A 22,283-nucleotide genomic window follows, 5' to 3' on the forward strand; every position below is an offset into this window, starting at 1 on the left:
CTTCTTGATTACAGTCCATCTGTCACCAATAAAATAAAAATCAAGCAACCCTGAGAACATTCAAAATACACAAAGCATAAGTAAGTTTATAATGCAAGCTTATTGGGTCATGAAGACATAAAAATGGGAATTTTTGTTGTTGTTGTTGTTTATTTGAGACAGGGTTTATTATTTTGGAGGCTGTCCTGAAACTCGCTCTGAAGACCAGGCTAGCCTTGAACTCACAGAGATCTGCCTATCTCTGGCTCCCGAGTGCTGGGATTAAATGCATGTGCCACCACCACCCAGCTACAAATGGGGAAAAAAATTATTTTGTGTGTTTTGCCAGGCATGCATGCAGTGCCCTCAGAGGCCAGAAGAGGGCATCAGATCCCCCTGAAGATTGCAAACTGGTATGTGAGCCTAGACCTGAACCAGGGTCCTCTTTGAAGGCAAGAGGAACTCTTAAATGCTGAGCCATCTCTCCAGTCCTCAAAGATGGTAACTGTGAAAACAAATTCCTCACCTCCAAACTGGCATTGGCTTATAAAACAAACACGATTATTTCATAAAGGAAAGGAAAAATTCTGGCTGCGGCCTAAACAGAAAGTGCCCTACAACTTCTAATGATCTATTCATCTTTTCCCAAGTCCTCCAGCCTAACTTTCTCAGGAAGAAGCATTTACTCTGGTCAGTACGATTTCTCAGACCTGCAAACTCCCCTGTGAGTCTTCGTGGTTACTAGGTATGCAGTGAATCGACTATACTGGAGAGGAAGGTGGCTTGCTACAGCTGCTATCATGTAAGATTATAAGGCTAAATAAAGTCATTTTCCTAAGAACCAATCAACTTTTCAGACGGCTACTTACATGTCCATTTGCAACATCTAATAAGTCCTTAACCCTGCAGCCTCTCGTGGTTCCCATCTCATTGCAGATGGCGTCTTCCACAATTAGGTAGTTAGCTTTATAAGACGTCAGTATTTTATAAATGTCCTCAGCAGACCGCTTTGAATAGATCTGGTAAATCTGTAAGGAAATAATTAAGACAAAATTTAAAAGACACTGAAAGCACCTGTTAATTAAAATTACACAGCTTAAATAAAATACACTTCACAGGGATGGAGAGATGACTCAGCGGTTAAGGGCATGACTATTCTTGGAACCGAGTTCCATAAAACATAAATAAGATATTTAATTAAAACTCTGATCAATCCCTGAGGAGAGGAGGAAGGGGGAACTGGGGCTGGAATGTAAAAAATAAATTAATAAAAATTTAAAAACCCTGAAAATTATAAATGATCCCACACCACCATATTGGGGAAAGGTTCTACCAAAAGAAAACAAAGAAGCTGGGTATTGTGGTAGCCTGTGCTACACAGTGAGATTTTTGTCTCAAAGACAAAAGGCTGGAGGCAATTGTTTCTTAGAGATTCCTGTCCATATTCTACTCAAACAATACCATCTCTTTGAAGTCAGATCTCGGAGTTACAGACAGTTGTTAGCTACCATGTGGTTGCTGGGAATTGAACCCGGGTCCTCTGGAAGAGCAGTCAGTGCTCTTAATCACTGAGCCATCTCTCAAGCCACTCAATTTATCATTTAAAACCATAACATTCAAACTAAGACATTCTCTAAACCACATTAATTAGGAGTCATTCTGATGCTATGCAGACTTATTTATAAAAGTCCATACTGATAAAATAAAGCAGAAGAAACCTACAGGTTGGCTAGCTGGCTGGCTGAGGGATTTTTCAGTACAAAGAATTGAACACAGGGACTTATGAACAGCAGGCAAACAATACCACTGAGTCACACTCCCAGGCTTAATTTTTTTCCAAAGCAATTGTTTATTTTCTAGTTTGATCTTGAAATTGCTATCCTCTGTCTCCATATCCCAAATTGCTTGGATTATAAAGATGCTAACATACCTGGATAAATCAAAATAGCACATATGTGTTCACGGGGGAGGGGGCAGGAGGGTACATCAGTCAATTTACTCAGTGCCCCCTTGTGGTTTTTCGAGAGAGTTTCTTTGTGTAGCTGTCCGGGAACTTGCTCTGTAGACCAGGCTGGCCTGAAACTCATGGAGATCGACGGCCTCCCTCTCCCAAGTGCTAAGATCAAAGGCGTGCATCACCACCACGTGGGGTTCCACCTTACGTCTGAGGCAGTCTCTTAGTCAAGCTGGAATGCCCTGATTGGGCTAAAACGGCTGGTCATTAAGCCTGGAGGATCCTATGTCCAGCTCGCAGCACCAGGACGAGGTGCAGGCTGACACCTTGGCTCCTAATGTGGGCAGCATGGCTCCGACAAGGAGCTCGCACTTACACTCGCGTCTCACTGCGCCATCTCTCTACCCCTTGTGTTTTATCAGCAATAGAGTAACTTTGGAAAGACAACGTGTATTGAGACAGGAATTGACAGTTTTCTTCAACAATTTGAGAACCATGATACTTCGGAAGGATGGTTTCCCTTCCTGACATATTATCCATTCATTCCCCTGGCAGTGTTATGGAAAGAACCTCTCACAGAAGCAACACTCTTCACAAAACAAAGAGTTTAATATTTTAATCCTGGATTTTCTCTTGGTTAAATTAATAAAACAACTTTTTATTTTCTTTTTCTGTTTTTCATTTTTGAGATGGCCCTCCTGTGTAGCTCTGGCTAGTCTGAAACTCACTATGGAGCACAGGCTGGCATCAAACTCACAATGGTCCTCCTATTCCAACCTCCCAACAACTTTTTTTTTTTTTTTTTTTTTTTGGTTTTTACGACACAGGGTTTCTCTGTATTGTTTTGGAGGCTATCGGTCCCGCCCAGCCTCGAACTCACAGAGATCCACCTGCCTCTGCCTCCCAAGTGCTGGGATTAAAGGCGTGCGCCACCACCGCCCGGTTCCCAACAACCTTTAAAAACTAATCTGAATTACATCTTCTAAAATTAGATTTTCCTAGCTATCAGGAAAACACTCATCAGCACAGAACAAGATTAGATTATAACGTCACTGTAAATTCCCAAATGTAGAACCTGAAATGGCTTACATTTTCATTTCTCCTGAGAAGGTCATCGTCACTGTAAAGTGGCAGGCTTGTTACCATCCACCCAGTACACAGTTTAATCACCCCCATTAGCTGTGGGCTTCCTGCAAACACAGCCGCAACTGGGGCTTGCCTCCTGTAAGAAGCAGAAGACCATATGATAGAAGAGCAAATACGCCAGCGAGACCACTGCTTCCACCAGCTCTCACACACCAGCTGGCTGAGATATATGGCACTTAGATTTCAAGGTGATGCAGTTCATTTCACTCACACAGTCACTAAAAGCGGGCTAGACTGAACGTCTACTATATGTTAACAGTTGTTTTAAGAACCAAAGATGCAGAAATCCTTTTAAACAAAAAGGGTGGAGATAACGAAAGGAGAATATGGGCTGAAAAGATGGCTCAGCCATAAAGGCTAGGCTGACAACCGAAACTATACTACACCAGAGAGGGTGGCTAGTCCTCACATTCGTGGTCTGCACACACTAATCTTCCACATCCATTCACCCTTCTGCTTCTTAGTTCCCGGACAGCAGCGTAGCCCTCTCCATGCTAAGTCCACTAGTCTCATATGCCACTTAGAGGGTGGGAAATAGCTACCAAGTGCCTTCCATCCTCCTCATTTTCACAGAGCTAGGGAGGAAACTTCAAGCCTCCATGTATGACCAAAAAGTACTCTATCTATCAGACTGGAGAAAGAGCCCAGCAGGTAAAGATGCTTGCTGCCAAACCTGATGGCATGAGCTTGATCCCAGGACAATAGAGAGGAAATAACTTACTCGTGCAAATTGTCCTCTGAATTTTACACTCACCATGGTGCACACATGCTGTGGTACTTTGAATGTAATTGGCCCCCATAAACTCACAGGGAGTGTGCACCATTGGGAGGTGTGGCTTTGTTGGAGGAAGTGTGTTACTGTGGGAATGGGCTTTGAGGTCTCATATATGCTCAAGATATGACCCAGTGAGACATACCACTTCCGCTTCCTGTTGCCTTCTGAACAAGATGCTCCCCGACATGATGATAATGGACTGAACTTCTAAAACTGTAAGTGAACCACCTGAACTAAATGTTTTACTCGTAAGAGTTGCCATGGAAATGGTGTCTCTTTGACTGCAACAGAAACCCTAAGATGCAGGCACAGATGTGTTCTACTTCTGAGCTGTACCTCCACCCAAACTTAATGATCTATTCGCTCCTACTATGCACCACTCAGCCTCTGGCTACTATGTACCACAGCTAGAGCTGAGCTCCAGAAGAAAAGGAACAGCACCAGGCCAATGGAAGACTCTGGAGTAAGGAAACTGACTTAGGCCAAACCAATTACACTCAGATAAATATCCAATTATCTAACATCCAACTGTACAGGCCTTTTGCCATGTCGCCTCAAATTCCCCACTGCCCATCACCCCAGACTGGGTTTCTCTGTGCAGCCCTGGCTGTGCTGGAACTCACTCTGTAGTCTGGCCACAAACTCAGAGATCCACCTGTCTCTGTCTCCCAGTGCTGGGATTAAAGGTGGCACCACCAATGCCCAGTGGGAGGAGAGACTTAACTGAAAATGTCTCCATTAAATTGGCAAGTCTATGGAGTATTTTCTTGATTTATATTGATGTGGGTAGACCTAGTTCACTGGGCGTGGTGCCAGCCAGGGCAGTGGTAGGTGCACACCTTTAAAACCAGCTCTTGGGAGGCTGAGGCAGGCAAATCTCTGTGAGTTCGAGCCTGGTCTACAGAGCTAGTTCTAGGACAGTCAGGACTGGTACACAGAGAAAACCTGTCTCTAAAAACAAACAAACAAAAAAATGAAGGAAGGAAAGAGGGATGGAGGGAGGGAGGGAGGGAGGGAGGCTGGACAAGCCATGAAGAACAACCCAACAAGCAGCATGGCCTCTACATCAGCTCCTATCTGCAGATTCTTGTCCTGACTGCCTTCACTGAAGGACTATGATATAAAAGTATAAGTTTCCTCTCCAAACTGCTTTTGGTCATGGTGTTTTATCACAGCACAATATTATAACAGTCGGCTTTACAATAAAACATGTCCACACTATTCATCTTGGGAATTCCATAGCTACCACCTCATAAACAGATGCACATACCACCAGACCACAGGCCAAGTTAATCTCATCTCAGGTGACAACTAGTCAAAACACAGACAGGCAAAAGAGGCCATGTCAGACTACCTAGTCCCACTTGCTGTCCCTCAAAAATGTGCAAAACACTGTTGATTGCTTATAATTCAATAAAGTTTATGATAGTCTGTTACATACCAAAAAGGAAAGAACATAAATTACTAAAATTGCTAAAGCCAATTCTACTATTTACTACAAAGAAGAACTGATATTTGCTATGCTGAATTGTTTTCTCATTTGTTTGCTATTTCAGAGTTTCATACAACTATTAATGGAATTCTGTATAACCTGAGTTGAGGAGGAACCAACACAGTGCTACTTCAATACCTCAGATTCCTGAATCATACAAGTACAACATCAAACTCCAAGCCCATGTGAATTCAGATACGTGGGGTTACTATACAGAGAGGAGTTTGACTTCATTGTTGTGCTTGTGTCTAACAGAGGAACATGGCTATTTTGGATATTTTGTTACTTGATGTTTTCCCTGACAATACAACCTTTTCTGAGTCCTGGAGTTATCTACATGTAGGTAAAGAATGTCTGTCCCTGTAAGCCCATCCATATTTCTGCTGTGTGCAAAGGAGGGCCTCCAAACTTCCAATTTAATACTTACCAATGCAGAGTCAACATTTACAAATGAATCCATTTATCATTGTCCCTTAACTCATGAGACAGCATACAATAACACGCATTAATGACATTTAACAACAGTTTTAGGTAATCTGGTCCTTACTTTATCCAGGTCATGAGTTCCACTGTATCTGGATCATAGAATTCCTGTAGTTCTGTTAATTCTGTAATTAATCTTGGAAAAAACTAAAACACAAAACAAAATACCCAGAGGTGTAAGTAATTGGAAAGTCTAAAACTGTTTCCCAGTATTCCAAAAGGCTAACTTTAAACACTGTTGACCCGGCAAAGATGACAGGTCTGTGTCATCTTCACTGACTAGTTCATCTTCTCATCCTGAATAATTATAATCTTATAGTTTACTCACTGCTCAGAGTCAGTAACGAATGTTATCACTAAACAGTCATCAGCTATATCATTTATGCATGGAAATTTAATGTTATTACTAAACAATCATCAGTTGTATGTTTCATGCATAGACATGTTAAGTTACAAATTCCAGGACAAATAATCTGCAAGGTTTTTTTTGTTGTTGTTGTTGTTGTTTGTTTTTTTTTGAGACAGAGTTTCTCTGTAGCTTTGGAGCCTGTCCTGGAGCTCGCTCTGTAGACCAGGCTGGCCTCGAACTCACAGAGATCCACCTGCCTCTGCCTCCTGAGTGCTGGGATTAAAAGTGTGCGACACCAACTCCCAGCTAATACTCTGCAGGTTTATTGGCAGTTAGTTTCCTGTTGCACTATGTTAAGCCAAAAACTGTTTCATTTCAGATGCTAGAATTGAAATTACCAAAATATATCTAAGTATTAAGACCGCCTTATTATTCAACAATTTTGTCAATTATGATAAGAATTGACAATGGCATTAAAGAAAACTGCACTGATGGCATTCTAAGAATGTCTTAGGCTGGATATATCAGGTCCATGTATAATCCCAGCCCTTGAGTTACTGGGTCAAGAGGATCACCACAAAAGCATGGCCAGCCTGGGCTATTCAATGAGCAAATAAAGATATAAAATGTTTTGAGAGCAGAAGTTGGTAGTGCATGTCTTTAATCCCAGCACCTGGGAGGCAGAGAGTTGGAGGCCAGCCTTCAGTCTTATCTATGTAATGAATTCCAAAATAGCCAGGGTTACATAGTAAAAGCCTGCCTCAAAAAAAAAATTTGTTTTGGCTTTTTTGTTAGGTTATTAATGGGGGAAAAAGAAGGCAACAGAAACAATATCAGCTTTTCTGGAGACAGAGGCAGGCAAATCTCTATGAGTTCAAGACCAGCCTGGTCTACAGAGTGAGTTCCAGGACAGCCAGGGCTGTTACACAGAGAAACTCTGTTCAGATAAAACAAAACAAGCGAACAAATAAATAAGCTTGGTTAGTGCAGTATCTTGATAGAAACTTCACACACACACACACACACACACACACACACACACACACACACACACTTCATAGATAAGTACATTTTCATAATATAAAAATTCAGTTTTCTTACCTCTTTCCACAAACTTAGACCTATAATAGTGGGCACAGCCATGCTCAGAATAAGAGCCTAAAATAATAAAGCAGAAAGGGTTCTGGGTAAGCATTTTAGAATATATGCTAGAGGTATTCACATTGACTCTATGACTCATTGAATATCCTTACAGTTAAAACTTCAATCAGAGAGACTGACATAGGTATGAATCTAGTTCAAAGTGAGGTAAGTGAATGTGTTTCAAACATGCTGAAGTGTTGGGAAAAATATTTGCTACAGTCAGGTGGTGGCAGCGGCGGTGGCAGCAGTGGTGGCTGCGCTGCTCACCTTTGATCCCAGCACTTGGGAGGCAGAGGCAGGTGGATCTCTGTGAGTTTAAGGTCAGCCTGGTCTACAGAGTGAGTTCCAGGACAGGCTCCAAAGCTACAGAGAAACCCTGTCTTGAAAAACAAAACAAACATACATACATACATACATACATACATACAGCTATATATAAGACCATTAAAAAGGGCAGGAGAGCATGGTGGCAAGTGCCTTTAATCCCAGCACTTGGGAGGCAGAGGTACAAGGATCTGCAATCAAGATCAAGGCAACTTGGTCTACAGAACTAGCTCCAGTCCAATCAGGGCTACACAGTGAGATTCTATCTAAAACAAAACCAAAGTTAACACTGCGTGTCAGAGAGATGTCTCAACGGTTACAGAGTGCTTAGTGCTCTTGCAGAGGACCGGGGTCAGTCCCCAGCAACAACACAGTGGCTCACAGCAGACTGTAACACCTCTCCTAGTGTCCACAGGCTCATGCACACATGTGGTGCACACACACACGCACTAAAGCACATACATATACACATAAGACAAATCATTCTTCAGGGGATGGTGGTGCACACCTTTAATCTCAGCACTCAGCAATCAGAGGCAGGAGAATCTATCAAAGTTCAAGGCCAATCTGGTCTACATAGAGAAATTCTATCTGTAAATAAATAAAACAATTCTAAAAACATTTAAAAAGTTAATGCTTCGTTGATCTGAACTTCTGGTTGCCTGTAATCCTAAAACTGAGATAGGCAGGAGGACTGAGGATTTGAGGCCAATCTGAGTGAGTCTGTCTCATTGAACAAAACAGAAAACATTACTTCCATAATGATACTTTAAATAGCAAACATGAAAAACCCCTAAAGATTTATTTCCCTTTGGGCTTACATAGGAGGGTGTATCTCTCTGTAAGTACGTGCTGTTGAGTGTTGGTGCCTGAGGTAGGTGGAAGGTTCTGGCTCCCCTGGAGCTGGAGTTACAGGTGGTTGTAAGATACCTGATACAGGTGCTGGGAAGCTAACATGGATCCTCTGGAAAGCAGTTCTTGCTCTTAACTGCTGAGCTAGCTCTCCAGCCCCAATATGTGAAACTCCTGCCAGGGCTCTATGTTATAAAGAACTTACAAGTAATTCTGAATTAGCATTAAAAACTAACAGCAAAAGGCACTGAAAAAAACAGGAAAAATAGTTAGCATAAATTGCCATACTATGTTAAAATGAGAAAACACAAATTCTGCAACTAAGACCGGAAAATATAAGACAACCACTGTTAAACATAATTTATCATCTTGCTCAAACCTGTCCTTCCTATTCTATTTGTGGTGGGGGTTTTGCTTATTTATATATTATTGTTGTTATTTTGTTTGTTGCTGTTTCATCTCCTTCAAAATCATTAGGAAGCATGAACAGTGCCCTCTCCCATTACTACAAATAGTTCTGTCCAGATTTCTGAATTTGGGAAAATAACAGGGATAGGACACCCAGATTCAACGGATGAGGCTCACTCACCGTGAAATTCCCTGCCAGGTAGAAGCTTCTATAGCATTAGACACTATTTTCCCCTTGGTGGTGGTGGTGGGGACCCAACTGGAACCCTCAGGAATGCTAGACAAGCATTCCCTGAGCCACACCCCTTCCCCGCTCCTCGATCTGTTTCGTGTTGTCGATGGTATCTCACTGTGTAGCCAAGGCTGACCCAGTCTTCCAGCTTCAACTACCCCAGCCTATCACACTCAACTCTAAGACTTTATCTTTACTTTAAGAACACAGCAGAACAGTGTAAATGTTCACATGGGAATCATGTGGGTCAATCACACAAAGATCTAAGTGAAACCAAGGAACATATTTTAAAACCTAAAACCCACACAGAAAATCTCTGCTCTTCAGAAGGCTGAGGCAGGAGGACTGCTGGAAGCCAGAGGTTTGAAACTGTCCTTAGTAACACAGTAAGACATCTTTTAGAAATAAAGGCTACACCTCTTCTATGATCTTTGGGAGCATGTGAAGGCTGGTCCTGCAGTGCCAAAGCTACAGGATCTCCACAACACGGGCAACAACAGGATATCCAAGTGGAGCCCCAGTAAAGGCCCAGTGTATAGAAACCAGAGGCCTCGAGCCAGACAAGTGACTCTGGGCAATGAACACTTGCAAGTAAAGATGTATGGCCAAAGGATTTACTGCATGGCTCACTGTGACACACTTCAACTTCTATGACGAGATTTTCTTTCTTCCTTTTCCCTTTTTCTCTTAAATTTTATGTTTTGGGGAGGAGGTTGAGGGCAGAGGGTGAATACAAAGGGAGAGGAAATGAATGGGATCAGGATGCACGATGTGAAAGACACAAGAATAAATAAAAACGTTAAAGATCTGTAATAAAGGAAAGGAAGGCTACAGTTTTATCTTAAACATCTAAAAATACATGATTCTTGTCATCCATAAGAGCAGATGGGAAGAAATTCTAATAATATCTCTTAGTACTTGATACATTTTAATTTTTGCCTTTATTTTGTAAATGTATAGATTGAAATATATTTGTTTAAACCAAAACTTATAAGCTGAGAGTGGTGCTCATGGCTGTAATTCCACTTTTTGAAGATTGGTATGAGTCTGAGGATACCGTGAGCTATGGAAAAAGAGCCTGTATCAAAACAAAACTAAAATCTGGGTGTAGTGGGCATGCCTTTAAGTCCAGAACTTGGGAGATGGAAACAGGATAAGAAGTTCAAGGCCAGGCTGAGCTACATTCAACCCTGTCACAAAAACAAAAGTAAGCCAATAAAACAATGGACAGGGGACGCAGTTGAGGCAGTAGAGGAGTTGGGCACCAGCACTGCATACCCTGGTACCAGGAAGATGGAGGCAATAGAATTAGAAGATCAAGATCATCCTTCACGGGGGCTGGAGAGATGGCTCAGTGGTTAAGAGCACTGGCTGCTCTTCCAGAGGACTGGGGTTCAGTTCCTGGCACCCACATGGCAGCTCACAACTGTCTGTAATTCCAGTTTCAGGGGATCTGACACCTATGGCAAAACACCGATGCATATAAAAAAATAAAAAAAATTAAAAAAAACAAAAGATCATCCTTCACTACACAGTGAGATCCAGGCCAGTCTGGCATCCTGTCTCAAACAAGAACAAGAAAAAAAATTTTAAATATGTATCATAGAAAAGGGGAAGGGGACAAGATCTCCTGAGCAAATTAGGAGGTGGGGGCATGAGGGACCAGGAAGACTGAGTTTGGGGAAGAATAGAGAAGGAGAGCAAGAAAAGATACCTTAATAGAGGGAGCCATTATAGGTTTAAAGAGAAATCTGGCACTAAGGAAATCTTCAGGAATCCACAAGGATGATACCTACTAAGAATCTAAGCAATAGTGGAGAGGCTACCTTAAATGCCCTTCCCCTATAATGAGACTGAAGAGTACCTTATATGCCATCCTAGAGCCTTCATTCAGTAGTAGATGGAAGCAGAAGCAGAAGCAGACACCCACAGCTAAACACTGAGCTGAATTCCTGGAATCTAGTTGCAGAGAGGGAGGAGCAAAGGGGTCAAGACCATGCTGGGGAAACCCACAGAAACAGCTGACCTGAACAAGTGGGAGCTTACAGACCCCAGTCTGACAGCTGGGGGACCAGCATGGGACTGAATCAGCCACCTGAATGTGGCTGTCAGTTGTAAGGCCTGGGCAGTCTATGGGGCCTCTGACAGTGGAACCAGTATTTATTCCTAGTGCACAATCTTTGGGAGACCATTTCCTATGGAGGGATACTTTCTCAGCCTAGATACATGTGGGAAGGCCCTAGGCCCTGCCCCAAACAGACTTTGATGATCCCCCAAGGGAGGCTCATCCTCCCTGGGGACGGGATATGCGGATGTGATGGGGGGTTGACAGGGTGCATGGGAGGATGGAAGGGAGAAGGAACTGGGATTGGTACAGAAAATAAGATTGTTTTTAATTTAAATAAACATTTATTTTAAAAATGTTTACAATAGCCAGGCAGAAGTGGTGGCACACACTTTTATTCCCAGCACTCCAAGGGCAGAGGCAGGCGGATCTCTGTGAGTTCGAGGGCAGCCTGGTCTACAGAGCAAGTTCCAAGACAGTCTCTAAAACAATACAGAGAAACCCTGTCTTGAAAACAAAAACAAACAAAAAAAATGTTTATCATAGTCTGTTTTTCTACCTGAAACATTATTTATTTTGGTTTTTCTAGACAGGGTTTCTCTGTGTAGCCCTGGCTGGCCTGGAACATACTCATAGATCAGACTCGCCTGGATCTCACCGAGATTCACCTGCCTCTACCTCCTGAGTGCTGGAATTAAAGGTGTGAGCCACCTCTACCTGGTTATACCCAAAACTTGTTATATAATTTATTGAGGCTATTTCAACTGCCTAGGGCTTCATTTACTAGATCCTAAATTTTTTAAAATCACATTTATCTCTGTGTGTGTGTGTGTGTGTGTAAAGCAACTAATGAGCATAGTTCTCTCCTTCCATCATGTGGTCCAGGAATTGAACTTAAATCATCAGGCTTGGGGCAGGTGCCTTACCCCACTGAGCCATCTTTATGACCCTACCATCTTATTTTATATAACTGGAAGGTAAACAAGTATTAAACACAAAATAACAATGGCTCACCAACAATATTGGGTGTACAGTTCTTAATCGAAGCCACTTTAAAAGTGTCATCCAAAGTTCAGGGGAACACACACCAAAAGCTGCTAACATGCACATGTAAGGAGTCCAAATGAATTTCAAGCTGAAAAGCAAATGTCACATATCAAAATAAGTCACATATCATACATATTGCCACAATCATTGTCTCTCTGATTTCTTCTTTCTAATTCTGTTTAACTACCCACAAATATTAACGGATAATGAAAATCTTTACTTCTAATTTTCAGCAACAACCCAATTGTTGCTGTTGTTTGTTTTTGAAACAAGGTCTCATTGTGTAGACCAGGCTGGCACTGAACTTACAGACCCACGTCTCCACCTCTAAGTGCCAGGATTAAAGGTGTGCATCTCCATGTAAAGCCCTCTATTCTTTTCCTTGTTTTTTTCTTGTTTTGAGACAGGGGGAATCTCCGTCAGTGGTCCAGGTTGTGTGAGAACTCACTAGGCTGACATTTACTAGAGTAAGTCTCCTGCCTCAGCCTTTTGAATTTACAGACATGAGCCACTGTGACTGCTTTTCCTTTGGTCTTCGGGAAAATCTCACCACTCAAGGCAATCCTCCAGCTTCAGCCTTCTGAGTGCATGAGCTACCATATTGGCCTTCCTTTCCAATCTTTTTTTTTTTTTTTTAGGTAAGGTTTCAAGTATCAAAAGCTAGCATAAAGCTTGTGATGTGGCCAAGCCAAGGAGGACCTTGAACTTGACTATTCTGTCTCCACTTCTGCAGTATTATGTTACTCAAGAGTCACGGTGCCCAGTTTTTAATCACCTTCTTTAAACAGAGAGAAGAGGCTGGGGTATAGCTCAGTGATAAGAGTGTTTGCCTAGCTTATACGAGGCCCTAATTTAATTTCCAACACAAGGGAAAAAATCAGAAAGGATGGAGAGAAGAGGAAAGGGACAAACTGGTAAAGGATACATTTTGCTTTGAAATATAACCTAATAATAAATTATCACGCAAAAAGCCTCACAAATTACTTCTTATATTTATTTTCATGCATCTTACTTATTAAGAATAAATGCTAATCTTGTACACAGAGAGCTCTCTCTGGCCTCTGGCCTCCACTCCTAGGATGTAAGCATCTTCCTGACAAGAATGTCTCTGTAGAGATGGGATGGGTACGCCAAGGTTACAAGTTAAGAGCATGATCTATTGTGGGTCTTTGGGCCACCAGGTATCATTTCAGTCTCTGGAGAGGCTTCAGAATCAGGCCAGCCACAAGTGCCCACCTTCATATGTGACTGAGTGCCTATGACAACTGAACACAGGCTTCCCTGACTGACAGCTGTGTCCCTTGTGGATTACCATGTTTGCACTGTATGAGGACAGCTAGTGTCCTATGCTCATGTCTCTCCCAGACCCTATTCTGTGTGTCTCTTTCTTCTGCTCATTATATAGACTGTTCACTATTCTGGTTGTGCAAATCCTAGTAATAGAACCCATGCTGTGGAACAATCCTTGTGCACACTGTGAATATGTATTACTCTCATTAGTTAATAAAGAAACTGATTGGGCAAGACAATCAAACCGAAGACACTGGGAAGAAGAAAGGAGGAGTCAAGGAGTCGAGAGACAACAGTCAGCTGCCAAGGAAGTAGGGCCTGTAGAAAATGAGGCAATACGCCATGAGCCATGTGACAAAGCATAAATAGAAATATGGGTTAATTTAAATGTAAGAGTTAGCTAGTAACAATCCCGAGCTATTGGTTGATAAGCCTCAGTGTGTTTTTTGTTTTTTCCACACAACTATGAGATAGAAAAACTTCCACCTACAAACCCAAACTGCTTTTGGGAACTTCCAAACTTACAATTCCTTTCAAAAGTAGGAATGGCCTCCAGGACTCTTGAATACTATATTTACTATCTTAAACTCTGAAGAGAGGCATCCCATCTTATTTGCTAAAACTGACTTACATATACCTCTGCTTGGGCTAGGAGTATAGATTGGGGTACACTGTTTGCCGAGCATGTGCAAGGTCCTGGGTTCAGTCCCTAGCACTGCACAAAAAGGAGGAGCAGAGTTTTGAGGCTCTCAAGTTCAAGGCAAGACAAACATCAACAAAACCTTCTCCTCAAGGAATACATATTCATGAAGTTTATTAACAAGTTAGTATGATTTTTTTGTGTAACCAGGATAAGGGAAATTTGAAAACTAAAAACTTAAATTAGATATATGGGTTTTGGGGGGTTTGTTGTTGTTGCTGTTTGTGCTTTCCTATTAGAAAACAGGGTTTCACTATGTTGCCCTAGCTGGTCTAGAACTCGATATGTAGACCTTGAGCTCACAGAAAGCAACTGGCCTTTGCCTCCTATAACTGTGACATAACTTATCTGAATATTAATAATAGTATGCTACATAGTGATGTTCTGGTCAACAACAGATTGCATATATGACAGCGATCCCACAAGATAACATTGCCTAGTGAAGTCATGGTGGTGGTAGTCTGAGTGGGCATACCTATGACGTTCTACAAAACACAATACATATCTTACACACGCTGATGTGAAGTGACAGTTGAGTGGACGCAGATACTTCCCTTAGCAAATTTAAGGACATACAATAACAGAACAATTAGAAATGTAAACATTTGGCTTGTCAATACTTCAGGGTATCAAGGGTTCATTTTCCCCTCACCCCCATCCCACCCCAGCTCCAGTCCTACAGTGAGGCCCACCGCAGGTCACTGTCCTTCACCATACTTCCGCAGCCCTCTCCAGGACGTACCTCCCGATGACAAAGTGCGGCAGTGTGATTCCCTCTGCCTGGGATAAGCTCCCCTCTTCATTTTCACTCACCGTTCAGACCTGACTCAAGCATCTTTTCAAGTGTTCTTACAGCACCATTTACCCTTCCTTCAACTATCAAGTTATATTTTTAGTTTTGTTTAAATAACATCTGTTGGCTCCATTAGACCAATGGTTATACGAAGTAGAAAGCCTGGGTTCATGATGCTTACTACTGAACGTTGAGTATTTAGGACAATGCCTGAATCTTAGAAGACATTTACCAGTGTTTTAACAAAAAAATGAATAAGTATCAGTTTGCAATACTATAAAAATCTTTACTAAATTTAGTTATATTCTAAAAGTTTGTATTTTTTTCATTGTTGTTGCTGATGTTTTGATTTTTGAGACAGGGTTTCTCTGTGCAGCCCTGACTGTCTGGAACTCACTATATAGACCAGGCTGACCCCAAACCCAAAGATCTGCAGGCCTCTGCCTCCTGAGTGCTGGCATTAAAGACCACCCACCACCTGACATCGTAAAAAGTTTATACTTTCTTAAAGTTTTACAAACTGTTTTAAATATATTCATTAGCTACCCATAGAAAAGACAAGGAGTTTTTTGTTTTTTGTTTTTTGTTTTTGTTTTCTTTCAAGACAGGGTTTCTCTGTAGCTTTGGAGCCTATCCTGGAACTCACTCTGTAGACCAGGTTGGCTTCGAACTCACAGAGATCTGCCTGCCTCTGCCACCCAAGTGCTGGCATTAAAGGTATGTGCCACCACCACCCGATGAAAAGACAAGTTTTATAACAACAAACTCTCAAACAAATGCACTTACCCTTCCATGAGCATTGCAAGAGAACCCAGTATAAGAGTATGAATTACATGATAAATTATTTCTGGCCTTTCTCCAATTCTTCCATCTTCAAGAGTTACAGTTTCTTTCTGGGATTTACCGCTATAGAAAGGAAACGTGTTTTTAATAGTTTGGAAAAATATATATGAAAAATCAGTGACACATTATCATCTTTGAAGGCTATACCTAAAACTGAATTTCTTCTCCCTTTTAAGATCCATTATGCCTGAACTAGCAATGCTAACCAATAAACTTAAGCTTCAGAGTTAAGCTGTACTTAGCCATCTTCTTGTTGTTTGGTTTTGTTGTTCTTTAGACACAAGGCTTCACCACTAGCTCAGACTGACCTAGAACAAACTAAGCATGTCTCTACGCCAAGAAATCCTTTTACTTTAGGCTATGTAGGGTTGAGACTGTAAGTGGGAGCTGCCATAGCTGACTTCAAGACAACATTCTCTTATTGTCGTGCTAGGTGTCAGCAAGCCCAGGTGCTTATACACTCAGTAAGTACTGTATGTATTGTCAGCCTGTAAAGGGAGCATGACTGTACAGGTAGGGAAACTGACTGGGAAGTAAATGCTAGTAGTTCTTATATGTATTTAGTGTTGGTTTTTGCAATGGGGTTTCATGAAGTCTGACTACTCCAAACTTGGTGTATAGGCAAAGCTGGCCTTCAACTCAAGATACTGCCTTCAATTTTCAGATGCTGGAATTACAAGCATACTACAAGTACCCAGAACTACCTTACTAGCATAATAAACATATTTATAGTGATTTTTATTTTGTTATTTTTTTGCTTGTTTCCCATTTTTTGAGACAGGTTATCAGTATGTGGCCTAGGCTCATACTCACAATTTAACTCAGTCCCCTGAGTGTTTGGATTATAAGCAAGCCCCATCATACTCAGAAAAATAGACAGTAATTTCAATGTGATTTGTACTATAATGTTTTCCTGGGTAGCCCTGGCTATCCTGGAACTTGCTTGGTAGATGTCCTTTCTGTATGCAGTGAATATATGTTTCTCTTTTTGGTTCATGGATAAAGCTGTTTTGGCCAATGGACAGGCAGGATGAAGCCAGGCAGAAAGTATAGGCAGGCTACCAGACTAGGAAAATTCTGGAAAGAGGGATGCAGAGAGTGAGTTACCAGAGGAGATGCCATGTACCTACCAGGAAGGTAGGACATCTGGGCATTCTCCAGTAAGCCAAGACCACATGGAAATAGAAATGGGTTAATAATTAAGACAGAGGTTGAGCCGGTGTTGGTGGCACACGCCTTTAATCCCAGCACTCAGGAAGCAGAGGCAGGTGGATCTCCATGAGTTCGAGGCCAGCCTGGTCTACAGAGCGAGTTCCAGGACATCCTTCAAAACAATACAGAGAAACCCTGTCTCAAAAAATCAAAACCAAACAAACAAGAAGACAGATGTAGTCAATATGAAGCCTTAGTCGTCAGTCAAACAATTTATAATTAATATAAGCCTCTGTGTGTTTACTTGGGACTAAATGGCTGTGGGACTGAGTGGGACAGAAACTTCCATCAACACAAAATCATAGATCAGCCCACCCAGTATCCCAAGTGTTAGGATTAAAGACATGAGCCATAATGCCAAGCCAAATATATTATTTTTAATTAAGTAAAAATTTTAGTTAATTAGTAAATAAGTCTGCAAAAGCTTAATCTATTACTTACATGTCCATATATCAAAGCTGAATTCTAAATATTTATATGTATAAAGCTAACACGAGCTTTCCTTATTAATTTACAATAACCAATAAAAAAGCAGTGGAATTGGAGGCTCCAAACAAGCAGTATTGAAAAGACGTGAGGTGGCTCGCACCTGTAGTCTTAAGTGATTGGAGGCTGACTCGGGGATTGCTCGAGAATATGAGTTCTGGATCATTTGGGGCAGCGCAGCACAACCTTTCTCTGGCCCTCCTTTCCTCCTGAGAACTGGACCCAGGGCCTCGTGCAGGCTATTTGGTACCCTACCACAGCACTACACACCTTGCCCCAAAGTAGGCCTCTAAAAAGTAGCTGGATCTGAGTGTAACTTGGTGACAGAGCACATACTCAACACGCATAAGGCCCTGGGTTATTAAACCCCAGCACCAGACAACACATGCACGCACACTCATGCACTACTTAAAATATTTTATATCTTTAAAATGCATTAACTAGCAATATTATTGGTTGTTATAAACACTTACTTCATCCTCCTAAAAATAACTTGTGTCATAGAAAGAAGACAAATGATTAACACTAAAATGTAGAATGGTAACAGGGAAGATTGTGTCAATCGTAAAAAAAAATCCTGGGATGGTGCCTGGAGAGATTCTTGACAGAGCAACCAGTTCAGGGTAAAATTCCTACAAGAGACAAAATGTGTGATGTTAGAATCACATGCGCTTTAAACCACCAAACATAAAGGTATTTTAAAGTCTCAGTGAAAATGAAGATAAACACATTTTCTAAATCCCAGTACTTGGGAGGCAGAGGCAGGTGGATCTCTGTGAGTTCGAGACCAGCCTGGTCTACAAGGGCTAGTTCCAGGACAGCCTCCAAAACCACAGAGAAACCCTGTCTCGAAAACCAAAAACCAAACAAGCACTGGCTCAAGACAGCCCTCAACCTTAGAAGACTTATGAATTCAGGGTTAGGGGTAAAGTCAATGGAAAAAGACCTCCCTTATGTAGGGCTACACCAGCTTCCACCAGATGTGCAGTCTCAAGGATCCTTTATCTTGGTGAAAAGTACACAAGCGCTTCATTTGCTAACTGTGTTATACCTAATGAGAAATTCAATCTACAACCCTGTCTAATCACGCAAGTGAGAAAAAGGTTTCAACCTTTCTTGGAACTTGAGACATGTATAAGCAAATATCAGTACATAGTCATTTCTTTTTGTTTGTTTGTTTGTTTGTTTGTTTGTTTGAGACAGGGTTTCTCTGTGGCTTTGGAGGCTGTCCTGAAACTAGCTCTTGTAGACCACATAGTCATTTACTCTTTGTTTCATAAACAAAGGAAAAAGTAGTTGAACAACTAGAAACACAATATGATTTTTTTAATTAAAAACAACAACAATAAAACCTAGCCAGCTTTTGGTCTAATTACAAAACTAATGACTGTTTTAGGAAACAAATACCCTGTCTGCCCTTTGCCCCCCCTTTTTTTTTTCGAGACAGGGTTTCTCTGTATTGTTTTGGAGCCTGTCCTGGAACTCCCTCTCTAGACCAGGCTGGCCTCGAACTCACAGAGATCCACCTGCCTCTGACTCCTGAGTGCTGGGATTAAAAGTGTGCGCCCACCACCAACACCTGGCACTTTGCCCTTTTCTTTTTCTCTTGTTTGGCAGTTTTAGAGATCAAATGCAGGGCCTCTCACATGGAGGTAAACACTTCATTACTAACTACATTCCAAGCCTGCTACTGAGCTTTGTAAAGATAAACACAGTGCTAGCCCAGTGGTTATTGTCTATTTTATTTATTTTTCTGCAGTGCTGGGGATCAAACCTAGGGCTATCTACCTGCTAGGTCGGCACTCTGCCCCTCAGCTACATCCCCAGGCATGATTTTAAACCTTCACTTATTCTAATTTAGACTGCTCTGCTAATCTTCACCAAAGATCAGACGTAAGATTCTATGAGGGAGCTGGAGAGGTGGCTGGGTGGTTCCGCACACTAGAGGCTCTAACAGAGAACCTAAGGTCAGTCTCAGCTTCCACATCTCTTCACTCCAGAGAGCCTGGTTCCCTTCATTCACCTGTACACACATGCCAGCACACATGTACATATAAATATAAATATAAACATAAATAAAAATAGCACAGCAGTGGTGGTGCACTCCTTTAATACCAGCATAGGGGGCAGAGGCAGGCAGATCTCTGTGAGTTCCAGGACAGCCAAGTCTACACAGAGAAACCATCTCAAAAAACCAAAATAAATAAACAAATATAAAAGATAAATCTCTTTTAAAAAAAACTATGAGGTCAGTGAGATGACTCACAGGTAAAAGCATTTCCTATGTAAGCCCATAATCTGGGTTGGACCCCTGAGGCCCATGAAGAAAAGAACTAACTCCTAAAACTTATCCTCTGATCCTTACACATGTACTATGGCAAACACGTGCTTACTCACACATATACAACATATGCACACACAACAATAAATAAATAAAAATACTATAATGCTATTAAAACTTTAAGTATATCTACTTTTTAGGAGACTAGAAATTTATTTATGGTGCTGTCAGGTATTCAAACCACAGTCCTAAGCATGCTAGCCATGTGTTTTCCCTGCAGTGCTGCATGTAGAGCTGGGGCCCTGTGCATACTAAGTAAATGCTCTACCAACTCCCCACCCCACTCTAAATATCAATATCATGTCTCTTCTACAGTGCCTGGACGATAGTTCTGTGGTAAGATACTGCCTATAATTCTCAAGACCCTGGAGACAATCCTCAATACCACAAAACCAAAAACAAAAAGTAATCTGCTACATAATATCCAAACTATTTTCTAAGTGACATATGATACATTCCCCCCATCAAGTGTTCTTTTTATTTTCTGGGTGCTACAGATTACGTGAATGTGAAACTTACTTAGTCACGTTTAATCCAAATTTTACTTCAAGAAACTTCAGCACATGCTCATTTTCTTTGTGTGGGACAAACGTCTAGAAGAGAGAGGATTAAGCAATCAGGCACCATGGCCAACTTGTGAGCTATCATTCTCACAGAAGAGAAAACATCTAAACAAAGAGCACTCTCTATGCCTAATACCTATGATATTTTTGTTGTTGTAGTTTCTGTTTTTGAGATAGTGTTTCCCTAAGTAGCTCTAGCTGTTCTGAAACCCACTCTGTAGTCCAGCATGGCCTCGAACTCACAGAGCTCCACCTACCTCTGCCTCCCCAGTGCTGGGATTAAAGGTGTCCACCACCACCACCCAGCTCTGTCTATGCTTTCAACAATGCATGTAGTTCTAATTACTAATGATAGAAAACACAGTCAGATTAAAAGCAGTGAATTAAATAACACAGAGTGACTATGAACACATTTACTGTATGCTTAGGCATTTTGAGAGTAAGAGAATTTCAACCTAAGAGAGTTGATTCAAATAATCCCTGCTCCTGAAGGAGTTGTTGGTTTGTTTGGTTTTTGACACAGTCTGATGTAGAGGGCACTAGCCTCAAACTCACTGTGTCACTGAAGATAATTTTGTATATACTCTATTCCTTTGTTAGGTTATCATTCTCATTCAAGCTGACATAACATATTTCTCTACTCAAATTGATCTAGATATAAATCTCAGAGTCACTTACCTTCATTATCAGATTCAAGGTCAGTGGCAGAGTACATACCAAGTAAAATTTAAACACTTTGATTACTTTAGCCACAAAAGTTCCTTTTTTCCCATTCAGCTACAAAGGAAAAAACAAAATCCCATGAACAAAGGAGTGAGTTATAAGAACTAACAATTAACAATGATAAGACTACGGTTTTAAAACAGCAGTATTAATTACCTGAAGGCACTTAATAAGCATTAATGCACCTACTAAACTTAATAAAGGAGACACCAATAAAGCTGGGTTCTCAAACTGCAGTAAATACCCAAGGAAGAGAGAAAATATGTAGATCTTATATACTTCATAAACCTGTTGGAACAAAAATAAAATAAATGAGAATAAAATGAATTTAACTATAAGCAAATGTTCTGCTATAATTTAGTACAGAGTTAGGGTATGTTCGATCTGTATTTTTAGCATTATAGTATATGATAAACTTACCATTTTCTTCTTAGCATTCTATAGAAACAAAGTTAAGAGCTCTAAAATCATAAGTGAAAGCTAAAGAACCTTGTTTAATGCCACACTTTAATTTTGGTTGGTTTCTGTTTTCAAGTTAGTTTTGTGTAAGTGTGATACAGCACTGTCAACAAACCCAGCCTTGGAAGGCTGTTAGAGTATTATAAATAAAGCTTGGACAAATGGAGAGCTTGTCTCAAATGGACAATGTTGGCAAAAGCCTTTAATCCCAGCACTCAGGAGGCAGAAGCAGGCTGATCTATGTGAGTTTGAGGCCAGCCTGGACTACAGAGAGAGTTCCGGGATAGCCAGGGCAATACAGAGAAACCCCTGTCTAGGAAAACAAAAGATAACTTAAAATATAAATAAATAAACCTGAAAAGAGATTTCACTGTAACAAGTCATGATATCCTTTGGAGAATGCTAAGTATGCTTGGGAGCGAGTGTAATAGCCTTCTGGTGTTGGTAATGTTCGATGCTTGACTTAGCTAATTCCATACGAGTGTGTGCCGTTACAGAGGAACTCTCAGCTCCCAGCCAACTTCTCTTGCCCACATTTCTCTTTTCCAGGTGAAGTTCTGGCAACAGGAAAGCTTCAGGGAAAGTGCAAAGCTGGAGGAAGAAAGTGTTCACTCTCTTCTCAAC

At 41.2% G+C, this 22,283-nt stretch overlaps 1 protein-coding gene across 3 annotated transcripts in view; it reads right to left on the bottom strand.

The window, feature by feature from the left end:
• Positions 1-22,283, bottom strand: part of Dpy19l4 (dpy-19 like 4) — a 55,752-nt gene that overhangs the window by 6,001 nt on the left and 27,468 nt on the right. For all 3 annotated transcript variants that reach the window (XM_021224877.2, XM_005066203.4, XM_040740974.1), the window contains 10 exons: positions 21,357-21,488; positions 21,156-21,254; positions 20,434-20,507; positions 18,047-18,205; positions 15,819-15,938; positions 12,217-12,337; positions 7,280-7,336; positions 5,894-5,976; positions 3,023-3,155; positions 849-1,007 (listed from right to left, as the gene is read on the bottom strand). In XM_021224877.2, coding sequence (XP_021080536.2) covers positions 849-1,007; positions 3,023-3,155; positions 5,894-5,976; positions 7,280-7,336; positions 12,217-12,337; positions 15,819-15,938; positions 18,047-18,205; positions 20,434-20,507; positions 21,156-21,254; positions 21,357-21,488 — 1,137 coding nt within the window. The remainder of the gene's footprint in view (positions 1-848; positions 1,008-3,022; positions 3,156-5,893; positions 5,977-7,279; positions 7,337-12,216; positions 12,338-15,818; positions 15,939-18,046; positions 18,206-20,433; positions 20,508-21,155; positions 21,255-21,356; positions 21,489-22,283) is intronic.

The sequence above is a fragment of the Mesocricetus auratus genome, unplaced genomic scaffold, assembly GCF_017639785.1.
Source record: "Mesocricetus auratus isolate SY011 unplaced genomic scaffold, BCM_Maur_2.0 Super-Scaffold_6730, whole genome shotgun sequence".
Taxonomy (NCBI): Eukaryota; Metazoa; Chordata; class Mammalia; order Rodentia; family Cricetidae; genus Mesocricetus; species Mesocricetus auratus.